Below are 13,055 nucleotides of genomic sequence, written 5' to 3'. Positions count from 1 at the left end.
GGGGGAGCGGTGGGGGGGCAGTGGGGGAACGTTGCAGAACCTCCACAATCGGGTTCTTTCCTGAGCTGACGGGTGAGGACGGAGGCGTCGTTTGTAGAACTGATTCACTCTGAGGTTCTGAGATGATTCAGAGGCTTTAGATGTTAAAGTGATAGTTCAGATCTTTTCACGTGAGGTTCTGGAGAAAGAACATCTTACCTGCAGCAGATATCTCAGCTGATAACAGCTCAAACCTCCAACCAACCTTTAATAACCGTAACGTTTCAGTTCTCTAATGTTCTATCAACGCCTCAAAGTGAAAACAGTTCTCTTTGCTCTCCGTTTGTCTCCTAATCTCAGGGTGAGACACGGCGGTGGCAGCATCATGGTCTGGGGGCTGATTCACGGCAGCGGGACAACATGACTGTTAGAAAGACGATAAAAATGTGGAACAGAGGGACTTCCTCTTTTTTTTTGTTCCGTGAATCAGACCCCGACGTTCCCCCCCCCCGCGTGACGGTGACGTACTTGTAACGGCTCCGGAGAAGAACAGCGCCATGACGGTCTGCGGCGCCTCGAACCGTCGCTCTGCGGACGAGATGAGAAACGAACTTTAATTCAACAGAAAAACACAGAAAACGTCTCAGTTTCAGCAGAATTCAGAACGTGACACTCAGAACCTAAACCGGGTTCTGAAAGAACCAGCTGTTCAGGTTTTAAACTCCAGCATTTCTTATCGCTGTTTATAAAATATAAGATCGTTTTTAGTGACTTTTCTGTTGTTTTCATGTCTGCTGCTGCTTCGCTCGGTTTGAGTAAACATTAAACGCTTCAGTTTTACGGCTCTCTGATGAGTTTTTTTTTCCCAACAAAACTTCAAGATATATCAGATTTGTTAGACATATTTTTCTGCTGCAAAAACCAAACTATCAGAGTAAAAGTTGATGTTTACATGTAAATAAAAGTTTTTCTCTCTCCTGTTCGGAGCTCGTTAATCCCTGCAGATCTGCTCAGAGCTTCTTCAGGAGATTAACCGGAAACTTTTAATCTAATCCGAGGTTTGTTTTTACCTTTAAAGTGCTGCTCAGATCAGCGTCGGGCGTTCAGCGACGTGTTTTCCTCACATCCTGCAGGAACGCAGCTGCAGAAGAAAAACAAGAAAAGACTCTGAGCTCACGTTTCCTGTTAACCCTTTGTTAACTCAGAAACCGACAAGTCCTCCACTTCTTCCTATATTTAACCTGAAGGACGTCAACGAGTTAAATTAGCTCCAAAACAAACTATTTAAAAATGAATTTAATCCAGAGAAGCAGAGAAATAAACTATTATAACATGAAGCAACTTTAAAGCAGAAAGTGGGTCAGAAGAACAAACAGCAAAAAAAAAACACATTTATACAATAAATCAGATATTTTAGCTTCAAGATGAGCAACGAAAACCATAAAAACATGAAGAGGAAAGAGAAGAAACCTGCAGCTCATTTCAAACTGAAGGTTTTTAATTCATCAAAGACTTTTTCAGACTGAAAACACGTCAGAAAGAATCAAACATTTAAACGTTTTTTAAGAATTAATCTGAGTGAAAACTCTTCTGTTTGTTGGAGCTTTAATATTTGACTAAATGAGGTTAAATTAAAGTTTCTGCTGGTTTGAGAGAAGTCTGTTTTTAGTGTTTAAATCTAAATTCTTTCTGTTAATCTGACTCTGGGGGTGAATTTCTGAGTCCTGCAGCTGTGTCTCTGACCGATGCTGTCTCCCCCGTCCTCTGTGGCGTTGGACCGTCTCCATCCTGAGTTTCCCAGCATGCCTTGCAGCTGCTGATGTTGGAGGAAAAAGCGTAGCAGGAAATATGAAAATGGACTGAACCATTTCAGCTCCATCAGAGAACCTGCTGAATCTGCTTCATGAAACAAGTTTTAAACCTTTAAAAGGAACATTTTACTGCAGTCTGAGGAGATTTTATTCTAAATTATAGTCTATTTTTAAATAAATGTAAAATTATTTTACATTTTAAGATTCAAATTTATTCTCATTTATTCCAAACTGTTTTAAAGCTTTATAATAATTCATGATATTTTAACATCCCTACTGTCTAATTATTAAGGATTAAACCTATTTTTAGCAGCATAGATTAAGTATTTCCATGAGAAAACACGCCTGGTATGTGTTTTATTTTTGTCCTGCAAACATTAACACTTTTATAACCCAATAGAAAAAGAAACGGGTTTAAATTTAAACTATAAACTTGTTTGCGTTGGTTTTAATGTGAATAAAAGGGGAATTAGGAGAGAATTACTTATTTTTTAAACTGAAAAGTTGTTACAATATTTATATTTATAAAAATAACTTTAAAATACGTGTTTTTGTTAGTTTAAATACAAGATAGGGTATTTATTTTCAGCTATATTAATGATTTTATAATAATTTCGGCTGAATCTGAGGCACAAAAACAGACAAAGAGGAAATAACGGAACTCACCGATTTGTTTTCTGCACCGGAAGTTTGAAAAATAAAATCTTCTTCTTCTTGTTAAAACTTCTTATTTTAAAGTAAAAAGGTAAATATATTTAAGTTTGATAATCTTAAATGTTATTTTCGGTTGAATAACCGAACAGAAGTCGGACGGTTAGAGCCTCGCCTCCAGGAAACACCGGAAACTGCCGAGCAAGAAAACACAACCGGTTCCGGTCAGGGATTTCAAAGTAAGAGCATTCAAATAAAATTAATCGCTTACACGAGTGGTTTAATTTGATTAGGATTAATAAAAAAAAAATACTTTCCTGTATAATTGTAGGTGCTTACCTTCATTCTTGTTATAAAGTCATCCTCATGAGTTGTGTCTTATTCAGGTAGCTGAGTTGAGGAGTTTTAATTTGAAGGTCTGGAGACGCCATGTTAAACTGACAAATTTGAGATAAAACGAGATTTTCCCCAAAATGCCAACAAAAATGTGATGGAAGTTTCGGTTTTTATTTTTTTTAAAATCTTTTTAATCCATTTGCTGCCTTAAACCAAAGATAAATTAATTTTCACCAAAGTTCAACATTTAAGTTACTCACTGTAAAATAATGAAGTAATAAATAAAATCTGGATATTTTTCTCATCTACCTCCAGCCTAATTAAGGTCAATCATGTGACTCAAGCTTCCATTTGGATTTTATAGTTTTAAACCAATATTTCTGTAAAATAAACTCTTTCAAACGGCTTCAGTAGCTCAGAATAAACTGATTTAATTCAGGATGAACTGTTTATATTTGAGTTCCTTCTTTGCAGTAAATGTTGAACAGAAATGAATTTGGCTGAATTTTGTCTGACATCTAGTGGACGTTTTCCACAAATCAGGTCCTAAAAACAAGAAACAATAACTCAACATTAGTTCACATTTATTTAAACAACGAATCCTGAATATAAAAATAGAATAAATAAGTGTTAAAATGAAATTAAATGTTTGTTGAGCTGCTGTAAAACAAGTTTGAAGTCGGTCCAATGAGGCTTCAGGTCCGGTTCAAAGGTCAGAACCTGTCTGCATGTTCAGGTCCCGTCCCCGCTAAGCGAAGGCGCCGGCGGCGGGCTCCATGGCGCCGGTGGCGTGCATTTCTCTGGTCATGTTGGACTTCTCCTTGAGCTTGGCTTGCAGCAGCGTGTGTTCCACGACGCCGATCCTCACGTCCATCTGAACGATCTCCTGCTTCAGCTTCGTCAGGCTCTGCTTGATCTTCACCACCGGAGCTGAGAGGAAACACAGAGGCAGGAGGTCAGAGGTCAGAGGTCAACGGGCCGGCAGGAAGCACAAACTGAACTCCTGCTTCACCTCCATCAGACATGCTGCTGCCTTTCTCCTCCATCTCCTGCTTCACCTTCTCCAACTCCTCGCTGATCTGAAACAAACAGGATTGGTTCTGTCACGTTCTGCTGGAACATGCAGATCTTTATCAGAACCTTCACTGGTTCCTGTCAGATCTTTACTTTCAATCCACCCGACAGGATTATGATTTCACCTCTTATTTATCTCTAAAATATATAAAACCTGTTTAAATAAAACTTCTTTTCTGTCTGTGAAATCTCAGCAGGCACTGAAACAAAGACGTCAGTTTCCTTCAAGTTTAACTTTTTCCCCTTTTTCTGTTTAATTTTGACATATTTTAATTGTTTATTCTAAAAGTTTATCTGTTTTTCCATTATTTTTATTTCATTTATTAATTTTAAAGTCATTTTTCTTTGACTTAATTATTTTATAGTGAGTTAATCAACAACCTGAAAACTAAATTGGATCTGAAGTGTTGGTGATGCGTTCACTGACCTCAGCCAGGACTCTGGTTCTCTCCATCACTCCTCCGCTCGCCTGCTGGTAGCGTTCTTTGGCCTGAAGGAGGAAACGTTTCATCCTTTAACGTCCTTCTGCACATGGAAGCGTTTTGTTTTCAGGCGTGTCAGTCCGTGTTTTCACCTCGCTGAGTTTGGCCTGGGCGCCGCGGTACTCCTGGATCAGATGCTCCAGCTGGTTGTTGATGTACTTCTCTCTGCTGCCCACCTTCTCCAGAGTCTTCCCGATGTCGTCCTGCAGCTTGTCCAGGTGGCTCTGCGGAGACAGGCAGGACGTAAATGTGACGGGGACCAGAAAGGACGCCTGCGGCAGGTACGGAAACTCTGACCGGGTCCAGCAGGAAAATCGAACCTTGGTCTCGGTGAGGGACGTCTTGATCCCGTCTCTGTGTTGATGCATCTGGTCCAGATGGATCCTCCAGTCCTGCAGAACATCAGGAACACAACAGACCAGAGTTACAGAACCAGGAGCAGGAGGGCTGAAGAGACACCTGATGGACACCTCACAGACGCCTGATGGACGCCTCGTGGACGCCTCGTGGACGCCTCGTGGACGCCTCAAGGACACACCTTGTTGTCCGTCCTGATGGTGACTTTGAGCTGAGGCAGTACTCGCTCCACCTCCAGGTTCCACTCCGAGGCGTCGACCGTGGACTCCAGAATCTCGTCGGGTTTGGAGGACGGTTCTGGTTCCTGTCAGAGAACAAAATGAGCGGGAGGGGGCGGGTCACAGATCTGACAGGCAGCCAATCAGACAAAGTCTCTGTGATTGCAGCTGGTCTCACGGTGTGAGCGGTCCGTAGCTTCAGGGCCTCCAGGTCCATGGCGGTCTCCTCCTCATCGTCAGCTTCCTCCTGACGTCAAACACAACGACTTCACGTAAACACAAGATTTCCTGAAGGTAAAGAAGTTTCTCAAAATAAAGTTTTAATTAAACTCTTTTCTGTCAGCAGCTAAATTTTGACCTTTTCAGGTTAAAGTTTTCAATCAGAAGTTTTATCAGTTTGGCTTCATGTTGGTCAAACTTTTTCAGGATTTGAATCAAACTGAAACCTACGATCATCTCTTCTTCTACTTTGCTGAGTGTGAGCTCGGCGTCATCCTCCATCACCGACTCTTCTTCTGGGCTTTCTGTCGGGTACTTCGGCCTGAAAGAAGAAGAAGAAGAAGAAGTCGTCAGCATCATCTGGTCATCCTGCCTCCACTGGGATTTAAAGGAAATTAAAAGTCTTCCTGACAGAATCAGGAGGCCAACGGCGGCCATTTTGAGCCTGTTGGGGAGAAAAGAGCAGGAATGTTGGAGAACCTTCTGAAGGTGAAGCCTCTCTTCTTCAGAGCTTCTTCAGCCAGGCGGTCCAACACGAAGCAGACGTGTTCTCCAGAACCCGACTTCAGTTTGGAGGGAGGGAAGTCCACCTTCACGCCCTGAAGACAGCGACAAACAAACTCCAGTCTCCGAGCTCGGACTCAGGAAACAGGAAACAGGAAATGGAACGAGTCGACCTACGAAAGCCCTGAGCTCTGCCAGGATGTTGGACACGGTGGCGTTGGGCTCGTCGTACTCCTGAGGCTCGGCGAACGGCCTCCCCGCCGCGTTGATGAGCCACGCCGCGATGATGGTGAACATGAAGAACTGCTCGCCGGGGTTGGACGCCAGGAACGGACTGGAGACGAAGTAATGTCTGCGGACAGGAAGGAGAATAACTTCATCTGAACGCCAAACGAAGATCTCCACGCCGAACAAAATGGAGGCTGAGAAGGAATACTTTAACATTTATTTCTCACATTTTAAACTTTCATGTAATCTGTTAAAGTGGTCTAAATCTGGAGTTTTTCTTTAAACTTTGTCTGTTTTTGTTTTCTCATCACGTTCAGAGAAACGCTTTTATTTGTTAAACCACTAAACTCTGAACTATGAATCGATCGAACACAAAACTCAAGGGATGAACCTGCCAACATGAACCAGTTTGTTCTCATTAGCTGAATTTATGGCAAACATTTATTCTGTTAATCAGGTTATTGTCAGTTTAAGGAGGATTTTTTTTAGGTTTTATGCATTAAAAACTCTGACCTCAGTAGTTTTATTTTTTATTTAATATTTATTTTTGTTTCTGCAGATGTCTCGCGCACGAAGGAGGTCATATTTCAACCTGACCCGAGCTGCTGGGTCCAGTTCTCACCTGGAAAGGTTCTTCATGTTGTGTTTGGACAAAACCTCCTCCTCGTAGCTCAGAACCTTCAGCTTCTCCAGGAGGTTCTCCATCACCACGAACACCTGATAGACCGAACCGGGTCCGCGGTCCTCCTCCTCCCCGCGGCGAGCCTCGTCCGACATCCCGCGGGCGTCACCGGTAGAAACCGAGCCGTTAATTAAAACCCGAAACACGGTCGGTTCCGACCCCTTTAGCCTGTTAGCCTGTTAGCTTCCGCCGCTGCGAGGGGTTTGTTTGACTTCCGGTCGGTTGTTAGGCAACCGTAAGCTAACGGCGCGAGCCGCGGAGGTGGCTAATGTTAGCTAACATCATGTTTCCTAATTAAAGTTAGATTCTGATTAAAGTCTGCAGGTAATCCACCAAATTAAAGCTAATTATTTAAAGTTTTAATCTTAATCCATCTTTTAGCTTCGCTGCTGATTCAGTCTTCTTCTGGTTTGATTTGGGTCGAAGCTGCGCTGCCGCCACCTACCGGCCGTCTGAGTTACTACACGCTGCCCAATTTAAACTTTAACTTCAACCACATTTTGTAACTTCGTCACTTTATGTACACTAAATGCTTTTTTCAAGGATATATATTAATATGCTCCAAATAGCATGACAACTAAAACTGTACACTACAGATAAAAACTTGAAATAGACACAGAAAGTAAAAGAAAACTTAATGAATTCAATCTAATATAATAAAGCTTCTATTTCGATTCATTTTTAATACGACACAAAAATTCCACATTTACTGACTAAACTAGTTTTAAATAAAACTTATTTAAAGAGAAATTTAAACATGAACTTGTAAATGCAACAATCTGGGTAAAAGGTTTTTACACAGCTGGCAACACAAAAACACATTTTACAATCAAATTTACTTTATTTCTAAATATATTGTTTTGAAACAAGAGGATATTTTTGGTAGTTTTATAATCTTATAATTGTTCGGCCCAGCCAAGATTTCCTGTGTTGTTTCTGAGCGTCTGCAGTCATTTTAAAATTTATTTTAAGCAAACTTCCTTGTGATTTTTTAAATTACTGCAGCTTTTAGAAAGTTAGAACAAAATAACATAAAAATATACAAACTTTAAAATGAGAAAAAATATATTAATTTAGTGATATTTTTTATTTCAAACAGGTTAAAACAATCACATAAAAGGTTAAAGAGGCTCTTAGACTGACTGTTCTGAACTCCTGCAGCAGTTTTAGATAAATTAACATGCGGGTCCACGATCAACGTAAACAAAACTTTTCATTACTATTAATCATCAATATGAGACAAATACTGTCTGGGTTTAGTTTCTTACTCCTTGACTGTTTAATGTCTGCTCTTCGTGCCTTTCAAGACTTCAGATAACCTGAAAAACCTTCAACATTTCAGGAGTTTTAGTCCTAAAACATCAGATTGTTGCTGAAGTCTAACAGGCAGGAAGAACCAGGAGGTTTCAATCAGACGTCTTTAAAAACAGAATAAACTCTTCAGAACATCCAGTCGGAGCAGCTGAGTGAAAACAGAACCGTTCCTCCTCGGCTCATTCGGGGAACCCTTCCTCGGCGCTGGCTCGGCCCGGGTGCAGCTTCATGTGGCGCTTCAGGTGCGACGCTTGGTTGAAACTTTTTCCGCAGGTGTGACAGAAGAACGGCTTCTCCCCGGTGTGGATCCTCATGTGTCTGTTGCAGCCGCCGCTGACGGTGAACAGCTTTCCGCAGAACTTGCAGGAAAAGGGCTTCTCGCCGGTGTGGGTCCTCATGTGGATGATGAAATGACTGCAAGCGGAGAACCTCTTCCCGCAGGTGGGACAGCAGTACTGCAGCCTGTCGGACGTCGGGCTCCGGACTTTGTGGACCTTGAAGTGTCGGATCAGAAGCGAGTTCTTACTGAACGTTTCCCCGCAGAACTGGCAGGAAAACGGCCTCTCTGCTGTCGATTCGCCTGCTTGGTTGCCGTGACGACCAGCCGTGTGATCCGACGACTCTGAGTCCGGGTCCTGATCCTCAGGTCCAGCAGAACCCTGAGAGACGAGCTGCTCCCCATCTGATTCTGGTTCTGATTCACTTTCCTCCCTGGAAGCGGTCACCAGAAACGGGCCGGTCTCCTTCGGGTGGAGCTGATCCTCCAGATCGTCTTTGACCCGAGGAGGTTCTGGTTCCTCACATTCTCCTTGGCTCAGCGGAGGTTCTGGTTCTAGTTCCTCCAGGTCCAGACTGGAGCTCCTCTGCGGGTCTATGAGGATCACCTCGGTCTCGTGGACCGGTTCCTGTTGGGTGTCTGAAAGAACAAAACAAGGAGGTTAAATATAAACCAGAGACGTTCAGAAAGACGTGGTGTTGATCTTCATTTAACTGAAAATAATAATTAAATCACAACTCAGACAGTCTGGATCTCATATCTCTTATATTTCTGCAGTTTTCTCCAAAACAAACTTTTCTCTTCCTTCCTGAGAGAATCCCAACTATAATCTCTAAACCTCCAGTTTACAACAGAAAGGTCTGGATGGAAACAGTCCAGAACACAAACCAGGTTCTGGAGACTCTTCCAAAGCTGCTTCAGTTCTCTGATAATGAAACAGGAGTAAAGTTGGTGACTTTTATTTATAAAAACGTCATGAAGTCGCCTCTGCTCAGAGGACTGACACAACTCGCTCCAGGAAATAGACGCATCCATCAGCGCTGTTAGCTTAGCTAGCATCCTGAGCTAATACCCGGCTCGGTGTAATTTTTTTTCTTTGCAGCTTCCTGGTTTGTTTTCTCTGTCTCAGCTGTGGAGAAACGAGCCGCTGGGGGCTTCATTGGAGAGCTACATACCGACACTGAGCAGCTTTTTCTCCGGGTTCCAGCGGACATCCAGCAGCCTCCGCTGCCGGTCGAGCTCCTCTTCGTACCGCAGGATCGTCTTCTCGAACTCGGAGAAGATTTCCGCGGCAGCAGCGGTTAATTTCTCCCCGATAAACTCCCTCAGGTGATGAACTGAAGACATTATGGATCAAAAACTGATAACAATTAAAGAAAAACTTCACAGTCCTCCCACTGAAGCAGATGTTTCTTCTTCTTCTGTTTATTGTCGGCCGGAAAACAACATGGCGGAGCTGCAGCGCCACCAAGCGGCGCGGAGCCGAAACATTTCCTTAAAAAATAACTTTTTTTAAAAAATAAAACAACAAAATATTCGGTTTAACCACATTAAATGCAACATTTTTAAATATTAGATGATATTATTCAAATAGAAGTAGAATAATAGAGAAAGTTTTGAGTGTTACGCCTTTTATTTTCTGTGTTTTTACATTGGGAGGTGCTGGATCCAGTTGATTGAATCAAACTTTCTGTTTTTTGTTTTTATTTTCTTTAGAGAACTTTCTGGAGCTCATCAAACCTTTAGTTTGGCACACAGTCCGATGGTTAGTGTTAACAGTTCAGCTTGGAGGATTTTCTGCTACAGAAATAGCTTAAAGACACATTTGGAAACTGAAAAGCTGCAGACTGAAATGATAAATAAAGATAAAAATAAAATAAGGTGTGGACTGTGACACCATCAGAACCAGACAAGCTGATCACAATTATTAGTTTTTGTCTTGATCTGCTGATTGTCCACTACAATAAAAACTAAATTAAATCCTCAGAACATCAGAGAATTTGCTAATTATTTAACATTTGACTTGTTGAATGAAATGATTTCAGTCAGAGTAAATAAACCTGATTGAGGACTGATTGTTTTTCTGTAACTTTCTCAGCTTATCGGTTTCTCAGAAACTAAAGCAGAACCGGGTTCAGGTTTGGACCTGCGACCCGTCGGTCACCTGGCTGCTGCTGGAAATTCACACATTTTTTCTCAGCCGTCATCTGTTTTTCTGCTCCTTCCTCAGAAACAGTTTTTATCCAGCGTTTGTTTCTCCTTCCTGTCGTTCAGAACCGGAACCCGGGCTGGGTTTCACTTCATATTGAGCATAAATATTCTAACTTTTCGGCTTTTTTTGGACACACATTCAGCACCACGTTCAGACACGACGACGAGACGTTTAGGAGCTAATTCAGAGCACAAACATGTCAACAACATGAAGAACGAGACAGAACCACCCCGGCTTTCAGTCTCCAGATATCTACAGGGTTAAAGACTTCTCGAACCCGTCTCCTGGCCCAACATGGCGGCTCAGCCCGTGTGGACCTTCATGTGATGTTTCAGCTGCGAGTTAAAGGTGAAACTCTGTCCGCAGGTCAAACAGGAGTACGGCGTCTCCCCCGTGTGGAGCCTCATGTGGATTTTGCAGTTCGCGTTCCTGCTGAAGGTCTTTCCACAGAAGGCGCAGGAGAAGGGCTTCTCGCCGGTGTGGCTCCTCACGTGGATGGCGAAGCTGCTGCGGTGGACGAAGGTCTTGCCGCAGGTGGAGCAGCAGTGCCGCCACTTGTCGGCGTTGTGGTTCTCTCCCGTGTGGAGGCTCATGTGAGCCTTGCAGTTGCCGTTGCTGCTGAACCTCCGCCCGCAGACCTGGCAGGAGAAGGGCCGCTCGCCGGTGTGGCTCCTCATGTGGATGACCAGGTTGTTGCGGGACGTGAACTTCTTGTCGCAGATGGGGCAGCAGTACTGCAGCTTGTCGAAGTTGGGGCTCCGGACCGTGTGGACCTTCGTGTGCGTCACCAGGAGAGAGTTGTCAGGAAACGTTTCCCCGCAGATCGAGCAGTAAATCGACCTCTCCGACGCTTCCGATTGGTCAGAGCCGTCGCCCCGACGACCGTCCGTCTCCTTCGTCTTCTTTGCTACGTTTTTACTCTGGACCCGGGTCCGGGTCCGGTTCCGAGTTTTAGCAGAACTCTGAGACTCGGGCCGCTCCCTGTCCGGTTCTGCGTCACTGGGGTCACTTTCTCCCACCGTCACCAGAACCGCGTCGGCTTCCTGCTTCAGCTGGAGCGGATCCCCGTCCTCCTCTTTGACCTGCTGAGGTTCTGGTTCTGGTTCCTCCCATTCTTCTTTAATGTGGACCAGTTCTGGTTCTTCTTCCTCATGATCGTCACTGTCCTGAGGAGACTCTGGTTCCGGTTCCTCCCATTCTTCTTTAATATGCACAACCTTCAGTTCTGGTTCCTCCAGCTTGTCTTTGACCTCCGGAGGTTCTGGTTCCTCCCGGTCCGGGCTGGAGCTCAGCTCCGTCTTCTGGACCGGTTCTTGCTGAGGTTCTGAAGGGACAGAGAGACGAAACAAGGAGGTTCAGACGTTCTGACGGAAACAGAACCGGATTTTTACAGTTTTACATTATTAAAGAAGAGGAAAAGTCCAAACTGTCTGATAATAAAAAGTTTTTTGTTTGTTTGACTGAAGTCAGCAGAACGATGAACTCAGGAAATAAAAAAAACAAAAACCACCGTAGATTTATTTTAATCTGATAAATAAACTTTATGAAGTTAAAAATCTGCTGCCAAACTTTAACTTCTGTCAGAAACATGTTTATTACTTAAACAGCATTTTTTTTTTAAATAAAAGCAAATAAATCCTGTTTGTCTTCTTATTAAACAGCTTTAATCGTCATTTATAAAAACCATATCAGATCTGTTTATTCTTGTAAAAACTGTTTTTTACCTCAAAATAATAAATAAAAACAATATTTATGCATCCAGAAAACACCAGACACATGTTTATTTGAAATAACACAGTTTAACATCTAGTTTATGCCATATTATAAATATAAAAATATAAATAAAAGGAGAGGAATGAAGTGTTTAATTTACAGATCAGTTTCTCTGATGTTTTTAGATGTTTGCTCTTTTTTTTTTTAAAAAGAACTAAAGTTAAAGAGGGACCCAGTGTTTAATATTAATCCCATAAAGTCCTCTCTGGTCTCTGTGGGGACAGACGGTCCAACAGAACCAGAACTCTTCATCAGTCTGTCTGCACAGCTCCAGGAAATACACGCAGCCATTAGCCGTGTTAGCTTAGCCTCCTCGCTCCCCGGTTCGGTGCCACTTTGCGCGGCTCTGCCGGCTCCCCTGGGTCATTTCACGTGTTTAAACTGCGCGTGGGGGTTCTGTTCGGTTCGTTGGGACGGTTCCGGAGCTACATACCGGTTCTGTTCATTGTTTTATCCCAGTTTCCAGCTGAAAGCCAGCGGACGGCGCTGACGGTCGAGCTGCTCCTCGGACCGCAGGATCGTTTCTTTCTAAACCCGGAGGAGATTTCAGCGGTTAGTCGGGGACAGAAGAACTCTGCCAGAGGCTGCAGGGAAGATTTTAACACTAAAAACTGATTAAATGTGCAAGAAATTAAAGTAAACAACCGTATTTTAGGCGACAAACTGAGAACAATCTTCTTCTGTTGTTTAATGGCGGCTGGGCGGAGCTGCAGCGCCACCCAGCGGCGAGGAGCAGATTTTAATTTTATTTTATTTACTTTTATTTAAACAGCTAATCTTATTAATACAGATAATCCTATACACAAGAGAGACCTGTGACACAGAACATCAGTTTAATGTTCGTCCAACTGATGACAATAAACTGAAGAATGTTAGTTTTAACCACTTTCTTTGCAAAGATAAACAAAATAAAACGCACTAATCAAATAAAACCTTTA

The 13,055-nt window shown here is 43.0% G+C and overlaps 4 protein-coding genes across 4 annotated transcripts in view; all 4 read right to left on the bottom strand.

Moving 5' to 3' along the window:
• Window positions 1–2,639, bottom strand: part of tmem71 (transmembrane protein 71) — a 13,091-nt gene extending 10,452 nt beyond the window's left edge. Inside the window, exons 1-3 of the mRNA XM_017439119.3 lie at window positions 2,457–2,639; window positions 1,050–1,120; window positions 508–567 (exon numbers count right to left, since the gene is read on the bottom strand). Of these exons, the coding sequence (XP_017294608.1) occupies window positions 508–538 (31 nt within the window). The 5' untranslated portion in view covers window positions 539–567; window positions 1,050–1,120; window positions 2,457–2,639. The remainder of the gene's footprint in view (window positions 1–507; window positions 568–1,049; window positions 1,121–2,456) is intronic.
• A 705-nt stretch (window positions 2,640–3,344) lies between these two features.
• ift57 (intraflagellar transport 57 homolog (Chlamydomonas)) lies at window positions 3,345–6,970 on the bottom strand. Its single transcript, XM_017439120.3, has 11 exons — window positions 6,482–6,970; window positions 5,809–5,983; window positions 5,608–5,726; window positions 5,359–5,449; window positions 5,087–5,155; window positions 4,872–4,994; window positions 4,654–4,725; window positions 4,426–4,557; window positions 4,279–4,341; window positions 3,790–3,856; window positions 3,345–3,707 (listed from the first exon to the last, which is right to left on the bottom strand). Exons 1-11 carry the CDS (start codon window positions 6,634–6,636, stop codon window positions 3,526–3,528), a joined length of 1,248 nt encoding a protein of 415 aa, XP_017294609.1. The 5' UTR covers window positions 6,637–6,970; the 3' UTR covers window positions 3,345–3,525.
• Window positions 6,971–8,143: 1,173 nt separating this feature from the next.
• Window positions 8,144–9,714, bottom strand: LOC119618060 (zinc finger protein 3-like; the record flags this gene model as incomplete). Its single annotated transcript, XM_037981995.1, is given in 2 exon segments — window positions 8,144–8,771; window positions 9,308–9,714. Coding segments are annotated over 2 exon segments (800 nt in total), but the record flags the coding sequence as incomplete, so codon positions are not given.
• Window positions 9,715–9,843: 129 nt separating this feature from the next.
• Window positions 9,844–12,832, bottom strand: LOC119618061 (zinc finger and SCAN domain-containing protein 2-like). Its single transcript, XM_037981996.1, has 3 exons — window positions 12,763–12,832; window positions 12,551–12,645; window positions 9,844–11,668 (listed from the first exon to the last, which is right to left on the bottom strand). The coding sequence occupies exons 2-3, from the start codon at window positions 12,561–12,563 to the stop codon at window positions 10,647–10,649; spliced, it is 1,035 nt and encodes a 344-aa protein (XP_037837924.1). The 5' UTR covers window positions 12,564–12,645; window positions 12,763–12,832; the 3' UTR covers window positions 9,844–10,646.
• Window positions 12,833–13,055: the final 223 nt, after the last annotated feature.

The sequence above is a fragment of the Kryptolebias marmoratus genome, linkage group LG20 (genome assembly GCF_001649575.2).
Source record: "Kryptolebias marmoratus isolate JLee-2015 linkage group LG20, ASM164957v2, whole genome shotgun sequence".
NCBI classification, from domain to species: domain Eukaryota; kingdom Metazoa; phylum Chordata; class Actinopteri; order Cyprinodontiformes; family Rivulidae; genus Kryptolebias; species Kryptolebias marmoratus.
This window is presented reverse-complemented; position numbering and strand designations above follow the sequence as displayed.